At 40.4% G+C, this 12703-nt stretch overlaps 1 protein-coding gene across 1 annotated transcript in view; it reads right to left on the bottom strand.

The window, feature by feature from the left end:
• The window catches only part of ak9 (adenylate kinase 9), a 166282-nt gene that overhangs the window by 96082 nt on the left and 57497 nt on the right, over positions 1-12703 (bottom strand). The window contains exon 12 of the mRNA XM_048596817.1: positions 10392-10572. Within this exon, the coding sequence (XP_048452774.1) occupies positions 10392-10572 (181 nt within the window). The remainder of the gene's footprint in view (positions 1-10391; positions 10573-12703) is intronic.

Genomic DNA, 12703 nt, shown 5'->3' with positions numbered 1-12703 from the left:
AGAACTACGTGCATGTCATAAATCAGATGTGACTAAAAATCCTCCCCCATTGCCAGACAGGAGCCATCAGTAAAAGTCGCACTATAGGCAAGATGAGCTCCATCCAGCAATCCCATAACAATCAAGACAATGGGCCTAGCGTTGGAAAGTGGGACTAGTGTAGATTTAGTGTAGCTTTGGTGGCGCAAATCTGATCCCAATTACAGCCTCCAAAGTGTTGACTTCAGTGGAGTTCCTTCAAAATTAATGCAAAATGAATCTCCTGAAATACTCTTTTCATTCACTTTTACGTGTTTAAACAGGCAAGTTCTACTGATTGCCAGCAAGAGTAAAAAAGAAAAGTGATGCTGTAGACTTGCAGTGGGAGATGACTGTTGAGAAGGAAATTAATCAGAACAGTAACTTTGGAACTTACAAATAAATCTAATGATGCATAAGTGCTTCCTTAAGACTTTTTCCTGGTGATTAGTGACACCATACCCTTAGTGTGTGGGGGACATGTAACAATCAACAACATAAACCTTGTTGAATATTTCAGCTGTCCTCTTCCCTTTCCCCCTATTATAATGAAGGGAATATCTTGGGATTCCTCCAAGTATCTTTGAAATAATGGATATCAGGCTATATGACCTGTAGTTCCTGGCTCTGATACATGCTTTTGTGAAGATAGGATCAAAGGTCTCAAGAGGACCTGCCCCACCTTTTTACTCATTCTAGATAAAATCATACTGCCCTACTAGTTTTGAGGTTACTTAATCTATCCATAATAATGTTACTGCTGCATCCATTTTAATACTCATAAGAAAAAGAAACTGTGAATGCTGGAAATCAGAAACAAGAACAACAACAGAAAATTACTGGAAGAACTTAGCAGGTCTAGCAGTATCTGTGAAGAGAAATCAGAGTTAATGTTTCAGGTCCAGTGACCCTTCTTCAGAATTTTATTACACCTCTGGAGTAGGCGGGACTTGATTTGAAAAAAATCAAAACTGTGCATAGTATCCCAGATGTGATCTTACCAAGGCCATTTACAATTGTGATGGAACTTCCCAATTTTATATACCATGTCCCTTGCAATAAATAACAACAATCCATTTTGTTTCCCAATCTCTTGCTGAACCTGTGTATTAATCTTTTGTGAATCATGTGCCAGGACACAGAGATCTTTCTAAACCACCAGATTCTGCAATCTCTCTCCATTTAATTAGAGTCATAGAGCTGTACTGCATGATACCAGACCCTTCGGTCCAACCCATCCCTGCCAACCAGATATCCTAAATAAAACTAGTCCAATTTGCTAGTATTTGGCCCATATCTCTCTAAACCCTTCCAATTCATACAGCCATCTAGATGTATTTTAAATGTTGTAATTGTACCAGCCTCCAACACTTCCTCTGGCAGCTCATTCCATATATGCACCACCCTCTGTGTGAAAACATTGCTTTTCGGCCCCTTTTAAATCTTTGCCCTCTCACCTTAAACCTATGCCCTCTAGTTTTACACTCCCCCACCCCAGGGAACAGACCTGTCTATTCATCCCCTCATGATTTTAAAAACATCTACAAAGTCATCCCCCAGCCTCTGATGCTCCAGGGAAAATAGCCCTAGCCTATATAGCTTCTCCCTACAGCTCAAACCCTCAACCCTGACAACATCCTTGCAAATCTTTTCTGAACCCTTTCAAGTTTCACAACATCCATCCTACAGCAGAGAGTCCAGAATTCCATGCAGTACTCCAAAAGTGGCCTAACTAATGTCCTGCACAGCCGCAACATGACCTCCCAACTCCTATATTCAATGCACTGACCAATAAAGGCAAGCATACCAAACACCTTCTTCACTATCCTGTTTACCTGGACTTCACTTTCAAGGAACTATAAACCAGTATTTCAAGGTCCTTTTGTTCAGCAACACTCCCCAGGACCTTAGCATTAAGTGTATAAGTACTGCCCTGATTTGCCTTTCCAAAATGCAGTATCACCATTTATCTAAATTAAGTTCCATCTGCCACTCCTTGGCCCATTGGCCCATTTGATCAAGATCTTATTGTACTCTGAGGTAATCTTCTTCACTGTCCACTAAACCTCCAATTTTGGTATCATCTGCAATCTTACTAACTATACCTCCTACATTCACATCGAAATCATTTATATAAATGACAAAAAGCAGTATACCCAGCAGCAATCCTTGTAGCACACTGCTGGTCACAGGCTTCCAGTTTGAAAAGCAACCTCTATCACCACCTTCTGTATCCTACCTTTGAGCCAGTTCTGTATCTAAATGGTGGGTTCTCCCTGTATTCCATGTGATCTAATCTTTTAACCAGTCTATCATGAGGAACCTTGTTAAACGCCTTACTGAAGTCCATATAGTTCACATTCACCACTTTGCACTCATCAATCCCCTCTGTTACTTCAAAAAACAAAATCAAGTTAGTGAGACACGATTTCCCATGCACAAAGTCATGTTGATTATCCCCAATCAGTCCTTGCCTTTCCAAATACATATAAATCCTGTCCCTCAGGATTCCCTCCAACAACTTACCCACCACTGATATCAGGTTCACCTGTCTATAGTTCCCTGGCTTTTCCTTTCCACCTCTCTTAAATAGAGGCACTACATTGGCCAGCCTGCAGTCTTCCGGCACCTCACTGTGACTATCTCTCAGCAAGGGCCGCAGCAATCACTTCCTTACCATCCCACAGAGTTCTAGGGTATGCCTGATCAGGTCCCAGGGATTTACCCACCTTTATGCGTTTTAAGATGACCAGCACCTCCTCCTCTGTAATATAGACATTTTTCAAGATGTCGCTATTTATTTCCCAACGTTCTCTATCTTCCACATCCTTCTCCACAAAAATCACTGATGCAAAATACTTGTTTAGTATTTGCCTCATCTCTTGCGATTCCACACAAAGGTGGCCTTGCTAATTTTTAAGGGGCTCTATTCTCTCCCCAGTTACTCTTTTGTTTAATGTATTTGTAGAATCCTTCTGGATTCTCCTTAACCCCGTTTGTCAAAGCATTCTCATGTCCCCGTTTTGCCCTCCTGACTTTCCTCTTAAGTATACTCCTACTGCCTTTATACTCTTCTAGGGATTCACTCGATCCCTGTTGTCTATACCTGACATATGCTCCTTTCTTATTCTGGACTAAAACCTCAATTTCTCTAGTCATCAGCATTCCCTACAACTACCAGACTTGCCCTTCACCCTAACAGGAACATCTGTCCCTGGAGTCTTATTAGCTCAGTTTTGAAGACTTCCCATTTTCCAACCATCCCTTCATCTGTGAACATCTGCAATCCTCTCCCCATCAACTTTTGAAAGTTCTTGCCTAATATCATCAAAATTGGCCTTCCTCCAATTTAGAGCTTTAACTTTTAGGTCCAGTCTATCCTTTTCCATCACTATTTTAAAACTGACAGAATTGTGGTCACTGGCCCCAAGGTGCTCACCCCACTGACACCTCAGTCACCTGCCTTGCCTTATTTCCTAAGAGTAGGTCAAGTTTTGCACCTTCTCTAGCAGGTACATCCACATACAGCATCAGAAAATTTTCTTGTACACACTTAACAGATTCCTCTCCATTCAAGCCCTTAGCACTATGGCAGTCCCAGTCTATGTTTGGAAAGTTAAAATCTCCCACCATAACCACCTTATTATTCTTACAGATAACTGAGATCTCCATACAAATTTGTTTCCCCAACTTCCTGTGACTATTGGGGGGTCTATAGTAAATAGAACATAGAACAGTACAGCACAGTACAGGCCCGTCGGCCCACGATGTTGTGCCGACCTATTGTCCTACTAAGATCAAACTACCCTGCATACCCTTCATTTTACTATTATCCATGTGCTTATCCAAGAGTCGCTTAAAAGTCTCTAAAGTATCTGACTCCACCACCACTGCCGGCAGCGCATTCCACACGCCCATCACTCTCTGTGTAAAGAACCTACCTCTGACATCTCCCCTATACCTTCTCCAATCACCTTAAAATTATGCCCCCTTGTAACAGTCATTTCCACCCTGGGAAAAAGTCTCTGGCTATCCACTCTATCTATGCCTCTCATCATCTTGTACACCTCTATCAAGTCACCTCTCATCCTTCTTCACTCCAACGAAAAATGCCCTAGCTCCCTCAACCTTTCCTCATAAGACCTGCCCTCCAGTCCAGGCAGCATCCTGGTAAATCTCCTCTGCACCCTCTCTAAAGCTTCCACATCCTTCCTATAATGAAGTGACCAGAACTGAACACAATATTCTTATTTCTCAGTGCCACCCAAATAACTTCCTTGGATGTGTTCTCAGGAATATCCTCCCTAAGTACAGCTGTAATGTTATCCCTAATCAAAAATGCCCATTGTGTCTTGTCTCCTGCTCCCCACCCCACCCCACATCCACCCCCACCCCCACCCCCAATCCTTCCTATAAGATGTACACCCTGGAACATTAAGCTGCCAGTCCTGTCCATCCCTGAGCCACGTTTCTGTACTCGCTATGATATCCCAGTCCCATGTTCCCAACCATGCCCTGAGTTCATCTATCTTACCTGCTAGGCCTCTGGCATTGAAATAAAATGCAGTTTAATTGATTTTGATATGAGGCTTTTCTATTCTTTCTGTCGAAGTGGATAAATTCACATTTTCCACCAATATACTCCACATGCCAATTTTTTTCCACCCACTTAATGTATCTATGCCCTTTTCAGATTCTTTACCCCTCTTAAAAACTTATTTTCCTACCTAGATTGGTGTCATTAGCAAATTTAGTGACTGTACATAATGTCCCTTTGTTCAAGTCATTGATGTAAATTCTAAATAATTGAGGCCCCAGCGAAGATCCTTGTGGTAGTCCACTAGTTACAGTTTGCCAACCCCAAAAATATCTCTATTCTCATTAACTAATCAGAACTTTATCTGTGTTAACATTTTGCCCGATATACAATTAGCTCTTATTTTATGTAGTAACCCAATGTGTGGCACCTTATCATGTGCCTTTTGTAAATCTAAGTTCATAACATCTTACAGATTCTCCTTTATCCATCTTGCTTATTACCTTCTCAAATGATTATCATAAAATCAAACACAATTTCCCTTTCACAAAAGCTGATTCTGCCTGATTTCATTATCTAAGTATCCTCCTATAAGTTCCTTAATAATTAATTCTTACAATTTCCCTACGACAGTGGCAGGCTAAATGGGCAATACTATTTTGCCTTCTGTTTCCCTTCTCTCCTAAATAAAGGTGTTACATTTGCTAGTTTCTCATCCAATAAGACCATTGCACAACTTGAGAAGTTTTAGAAGATTATAACCAATGCTTAAATTATCTCTCAAACTACTTCTTTTAAGATCCTAGGATGGCGAACTTAAGGTCCTAAGTGCTTGTCAGTCTTTCTCCTGGTACCCTTTCCCTAGTGCCATGGCACACCAAGAGTGATCATTGAGAGGCTTGTGAACTGTATAACTTGTACAACTTGTTTAGCTCTGTTCTTAGTCTTTTGAGTATTCAAATTTTAAAGTAACGAGCAGCAAAGCTTATTCTTAAACAAGATCAAAGGTTAGTTTATTTCACAATTGTTGTTGGAAGTTACTAAATAAAAGGGAAAACAATTATTAGCTAAAATGTAGATGCAAAGATTAGAAGTAGGCATGGATTAGTCTGTTATCATCAAAGACCTATTACTTGCTTGAAGATTCTCTTTAGGAAATTAATGGTTCAGCAGCTGTTATTGTTTCTGAAGTTGAATGGTCAGAAGCTGTTTGTACCAATGGATTCAGTAGGTGGAGCAGTCTTTTGGAGAGAATAGATATACTGTCACTAGTTCTGTGTTATGGCATTTGTAAATTGCCTGGATACTTTCAACAGGACAATAGCTGATTTCTGAATTCCTTTCACGTTGTGCTCCCATTAACCAACTGCTCCCTCTCTGACAGTGACTCTTGGAATCCTTCTAGGACTTCTGACATAGTGGTATCTTACAGGCTGTTGTATCACCAGTAAAGCAAGATAGCTGATATGTTAATCATTGTTCCAAAAAGTAAAGTCAATTTTGATTGAATTCCTGTAGTGTCCTTCCAGTCTCCTGTTTGCTCAAAAGCTTTGACTTCTCATAATTTAGAAAGATCCATTGTGTTGTCCCATGGTTGATCAAATTCTAAATGGCCCAAATTGTCCAATATGGATAGAGGTCTTTGATTTACTTTACACCGTTAACGTGGTTTAGAACCCTGAGGAAGTTCCAATGTAAGTGTATCGAAGGTTCTAACATAGGAAGTTTAAACTTCTTATTGCTGGTTTTACTCTGTCTCTGTCCGGCTGGCTCCGTGATTCCAATGGAAGTGGAATCTGACAGCTAAACCACACAGATTTCAGATAACAAGGTGTAGAGCTGGATGAACACAGCAGGCCAAGCAGCACCATAGGAGCAGGAAGGCCGACGTTTCGGGTCTATCTCTCACACAGATTTCAGGTGTTTTGTCTTCGCTTATCCTTGCTTCCATACAGACTTACTAAACAGATTTAATAGCAAGTCTAAAGCCTGCTTAGGATTGTAACTGTTAAGTAGATCAGCTGGATTGTCAAAGGAGTCCTGTACCTACAGCAATGTTCACTCTTGGTTTCTTTCATATTCAACACTCCCACACAGTTGAACCAATGTTCACCTTTCCAACCCTGACTGTGTTTAAATCCATTTTGCACCACCCCATTACAGACAATGCTTACTGACTCCTCCACCAGAGACAATACCACCCGAACCAGCCAGTGCTCACTTCCTTTCAAACTATGAACAGTGCTAACACCAGCCTGCTCCACCTCCTTAGGTAGCACTCAACACCTTCACCACTCGCATACCACAGACAATGCTCACCACCACCCTCCTGAGCCACAGCTATTATTCACCCCCTGGAACAAAGACTGTCCTGAATCAATCACCTATGCCTCTTAATCTCTTCAGCCTCACACTCTTCCAAATCACAGACAGTGCTCACTCCTGCAAAACCCCTCCCGCCCACAAATCCCATGCTCCCATCAATCCACATCAGACAGTGAAACTGAATCTCACCCACATCCATGACTCACCTTTTAGAATCGTTAGCTCCTAGCTGGCTGCTGTCACAGATGAGTCAGGAATAGTTGCATTTTAAGCATGTTCTACGCTTCTGTAGAAGCCAGAATCTGAATCTCCAGTGAGAAATGTGGAGCTCAGTCATAGTACAAAAAATTAGGAACAGCCTGACAATCTGACGGTAATTGGAAGATTTGAGCCAATTTTTTCCAGATTTATTCTTTGGATGGCAGGGCTGACATATGATGAATTGATTGGTTCAGACTATGTTCACCAGAGTTTAGAAGATAAGGGGGATCTCGTGTAAACCTATAAAATTCTAACAGGACTAGACAGAGTAAACATATGAAGGATGTTCCTGATGACCAGGAAGTCTAGAACCAGGGGTCACAGTCTAATGGTATGCCATTGGAGGGTGAGACAAGGAGAAATTCCTTCACCAGAGAATGGCATGCCTGTGGAATTCTCTGCCACAGGTAGTGGTTGAGGCTAAAACACTGAATGTTTTCAAGAAGGAGTTAAACATAGGTCTTAGAACTAAAGGGATTAAAAGGCAAAAGGAGAAAGTAGGAGTAGGGTAATGAATTCAATGATCAGAAGTGATTTATATTGAATGACAGAGCAGGTGCAAAGAGCCGAATGGTCTAAGCCTGCATCTCTTTTCTCTGTTTTTAAATCTCCTTTTCTGATTGATTCCAAGAAAGCTGGATCAAGGACAGTGATATGACTTCAGGGGGTCACTTTTCAGACTTTTGTGTTAAATTTTAGAGATATATTAGCTTTCTTTACAAAATTTACACATATTATAATTATATAGTCATTACATAAATGATGGTGAGACAACAAGGTGCAGGGCTGGATGAACACAGCAGGCCAAGCAGCATCATAGGAGCAGAAAGGCTGATGTTTCGGGCCTAGACCCTTCATCAGAAAAGGGGGAGGGGAAGCGAGTTCTGAAATAAATAGGGAGAGAGTGGGAGGCAGATAGAAGATGGATAGAGGAGAAGATAGGTGAAGAGGAAACAAACAGGTTGAAGAGGCGGGGATGGAGCCAGTAAAGGTGAGTGTAGGTGGGGAGTTAGGAAGGGGATAGGTCAGTCCAGGGAGGACGGACAGGTCAAGGGGGCGGGATGAGGTTAGTCGGTAGGAGATGGGGGTGCGGCTTGAGGTGGGAGGAGGGGATAGGTGGGAGGAAGAACAGGTTAGGGAAGCGGGGACGAGCTGGACTGGTTTTGGGATGCAGTAGGGGGAGGAGAGATTTTGAAGCTTGTCATGAGAAGAGCGGTGAGGACTCTGGATCTGTACTCAATGGAGTTTAGAAGGATGAGGGGGAGATCGGATTGAAACTTACAGAATACTGACAGGCCTGGATAAAGTGGACTTGAGGTAGATATTTCCATTTGTATGAGAGACTAGGAATCAAGAGCACAGCCTCAGAGTGAAGGGATGACCCGTTAGAACTAAATGAGCTGGAATTTCTTCAGACAAAAGGTGGTGAATCTGAGGAATTCATTGCTGCAGAAGGCTGTGGAAGCCAAATCATTGAGTGTCTTTAAGGCAGAGATAGATAGGTTCTTGATTAGCAAGGGAAGACAGGAGAAAGGGGTTGAGAAACATATCAGCCATGATTGAATGGTGGGGCAGACACGATGTACTGAATAGTCTAATTCTGCTCCTGTATCTTATGGTCTTAAAGATGTAGTCTTGTCAGCACCTTGTACAGTTGCAGTTAGACTTCCCTACTCTTCTACTCCAACCCCCCTGAAATAAGGGCCAGCATTCCATTAGCTATCCTGATTATCTGCACGCTAGCCTTCTTTGTTTCTTGCACAAGTACCTGCAAATTCCTTTGTGTTGCAGCTTTCTGCAGTTTTTTCTCAATTTAAATAATATTCTGTTTTTTTTTGATTTCTGGTTTTCATTTAGGAATGAGCAGTGAATGAATTTTAAAAAATTCTCCCTTCCAAAATGAACAACTTCATTTTCTCCTATATTATGCTCCATTTGCCAACTTCTATCCACTTATTTAACCTTTCAATATCTATCTGTAAACTGTTTGTATTCCTCTCTCAACTTGCCTTTCCACCTATTTTGTGTTGTCTGCAAATTTGGCTACAGTACATTCGCTTTCTTCCTCCAAGTCATTACCATATATTGTGAACAGTTGTAGTCCCAGCACTGATCCCCATGAAACCCCACTGTTTACAGGTTGCCAACCTGGAAAATAATCCCTTAAACCCGCTCACTGTTCCTTGCCAGTAGCCAATTCCCTATCCATGCCAACATACTACCTCCAACACTATGGGCTCTTATGACTTAATCATTTATGAGGTTGCTTTGTCAAACACCTTCTGGAAGTCTAAATACAACACTTCTGATATGCAAGATTCTTTGAAGACAGTGTTGATGGTACTGTTCCAGGGCCTTGATATAGCATCTATAAGTTGTCCCAGCTTCAGTAACACAGAGAAGTTAGAGAGCAGAACCACTGTCTGAAAGACTTTGAATTTTAAGCCTAGTTAATTTCACAATTCTCAAACTCAAGAATTTAATTTGCCATAGCTGAACTAGCACATTAGATTTGGTCATGTCCCTTTTTATCAATGTCAGTGTTTTGGTATAGATAGTTTCCAAGATATGGGAAGTGAGAGACTTTTTCCAGTGAATTATAATTGATTCACACCATGAACTTAATTGAAAGTATTGAATTTGATATATTTGGTGTGGGTTGATAGACGATTTTCATCTTCCTAGACAAGTCCTATGCTTTTGTAGGCAACTATGTATAAAATCTTGAAACCAACTTTAATTTTATGATGATGCTAAATAGAAAACTTTTCTGTTTCAATTACAGGCTTAAGTAGAAGTGGAAAATAACTGTTATTCAGACTGTAGAAGTAAGATTCAAATCACAGTCTGGCTCATTTCTGCAGGTCACACTTGCGATAAATTTCAATATTTCTGTAAATTAATAACTAGAAATAGAACTGGAATTGGAATTAGCTTTATTGTCAAATGTATTCAAATGAGTACTGTGAAAAGTGTATAAGTCGCCGCTTACGGCGCCATCTTCAGTACAAAGGTCTTAGAAAAATAGAGAAGTAAAAAGTCCAGCATTCAGACTCTAGGAATAAATTATAAACAGAGAAAAAAAAGTTCAGAACAACAGTCTTCCAACCCAGTCCATGCTGGCAGCTAGCCTCAAGACCGTGCCAGTCTTCACCTCAGGATTCACGAGGATGGGAGATCGCTCTGGAAAATAAATATACAAGTGCACAAAATAATCACATCTTAGAATGGAGCCATAGAAGCATTGTACCTTTGCATCATATTTCTGTGCAAGCAATTTGCAGAGAGTGGTCTTTCCTGCAGATTTTGGACCCAATATTGCAACCTTACAAGGTGGACGAGGCTGTGGAGGGAGAAGGTATGGTCGAGGATTTGAGATAAACTTCTTCAAAGTTTCCTCAGATGAAAGGAAATACATTTTGTCCAGATAGCTGCAAAATAGATTAAAATATTATGAACACCAGTTGTACATCTGAACTTGGAGATGAATAGGTGGAGGATAAGTTTAATCATGAAACTCTATAGACTATAAATAACGACATTTTTAGGGAAAAGATTAAAGGAGCACAGAGTGAATTTAAGAGGTTAGGTAAAAGATTAAAAAGCAGAACCTTAAAAGTAGTAATCTCTGGTTTACTCCCAATGCCAAACTCAAATGAGGGAAGGAAAAAAGGATAAAGGAGATAAATCAATTGCAAAAGAGGTGGTGCATTTTTCAGGGATTCAGGTTTTTCGACAATTGTAATGCTTTTTGGGATAGAAAAGATCTGTTCAAAAGGATGTCTATCCTGAACCGGAAAGGGACCAATATCTTAGCAGGGAGATTTGCTCGTTCAGTAAGGGAAACTTTATACTAATAGAGAGGGGAAGTGGAGGAATTCTACGTGGCAGTGTAAATCGAAAGATTGAAGGGGAAGGTTCTGAATGTGAAGACAGTGCATCAATTAGAAAAGAAAGACAAAAGAGAGTAGGAGTATGTAGTAACTCTGATGAACTAAATTGCAATCATTTCGATGCAAGGGATCTTACAGGTAAGGCTGACGAACTCAGGGCATGTTTAAGAACATGGAATGGGACGTCAGAGCTATTACAGAAACTTGGCTGAGAGATGGACAAGACTGGCAGCTCAAAGTTCTGGGTTTTAGATGCTATAAGAAAGATAGGAAAGGAGGCAGGAAAGAAGTAGAGGTGGAGGTAGCATTTTTGATTAAGGGATACATTACTGCTGTAACTAATGGAGATATTTCTGAAAAATTGTCCAGTAAAAACATATGGGTAGAAATTAGAAATAAGAAAGGAAAGATCACCTTGATGGGATTGTACTATAGGCCCCCCAATAGTAAGAGGGAAATTGAGAAAACAAATATGTAGGGAGATCTCAGATATACATAAGCATAATAAGGTTGAAATAACAGGGGAATTTTAATTTTCCAAACATTGACGGGGGCTACCATAGTGTTAAAGGTTTGGATGGCGAAGAATTTGCCAAACATGTTCAAGAAAATTTTCTTTATCAATACATGGATGCTCCTACTAGAGAAAGAACAAAACTAGACCTTGTTTTGGGCAACAAGGCAGGGCAGGTGATTGAAGTAAAAGCAGGCTAACACTTTGGCTCTAGTGATCATAATTCTATTAGTTCCAAAATGGTTATGGAAAAAGATAAGCCTTCCATAAAAGTTAAAGTTTTTGATTGGAGTAAGGCAAATTTTAATGGTATGAGACTAGAACTTTCAAAAGTTGACTGGAGTAGACTTTCGCAGGTTAAGGGACTACTGACAAGTGGCAGGCTTTCAAAAGTGTGATGATGAAAGTTTAGAGGCATTGTGTTCCTAATAGAGAGAAGGGTAAGGCTGGTAAGATTAAGGAACAATAGATGAATAAAGATATTGAGGTTGTAGTCAAGAATAAAAGTAAATCTTATTTTAGATACAGACAACTTGGTTTAACTGATCTCTTAATCAACGTAAAGGGTGTAGGGGCATTCTTAAGAGGAAAATCAGGAAGGCAAAGTGAGGATATATGATAGCATTGGCAGATAAGGTTAGGGATAATCCAAAGAGGTACTACAAATACATTAAGAGCAAGAAGATAACTAGGAGAGACTAGGGCCCTTAAAGATCAAGGAGGTCGTCTTTATGTTGAATTCCAGGAGATGGGAGAGATACTAAATGAATATTACACATCAGTTTTTACTGTGAAGAATGAAATGGAGTCTAGAAAATGTGGAAAATAAATTTTGATGTTTTAAAAACAATTAACGTTACAGAAGAGGAAGTTTGGGAGGTCTTAGAGAATGTAAACCTGGATAATTCTCCAGGATCTAATCTAATGCATCCCAGAACATTGTGGGAAGTAAGGGAGGAAGTTGTGAGACCCCTTGCAGAAATATTTGCATCACCTATAAGTACGGGTGAGATGCCTGATGACTGGACGGTGGCTATGTTGGACCTTTGTTTAAAAAAGGATGTAAGGAGAAACCAGAGAACTACAGACCTGTGAGTCTGACTTCAGTTGTAGGTAAATTGTTAGAGGTGATTATAACAGATAGGATTTATGGAC

Source organism: Rhincodon typus, chromosome 5, assembly GCF_021869965.1.
Source record: "Rhincodon typus isolate 14 chromosome 5, sRhiTyp1.1, whole genome shotgun sequence".
Taxonomy (NCBI): domain Eukaryota; kingdom Metazoa; phylum Chordata; class Chondrichthyes; order Orectolobiformes; family Rhincodontidae; genus Rhincodon; species Rhincodon typus.
The sequence above is the reverse complement of the archived record's forward strand: the minus strand, read 5'-3'. Positions and strand labels throughout refer to the sequence as shown.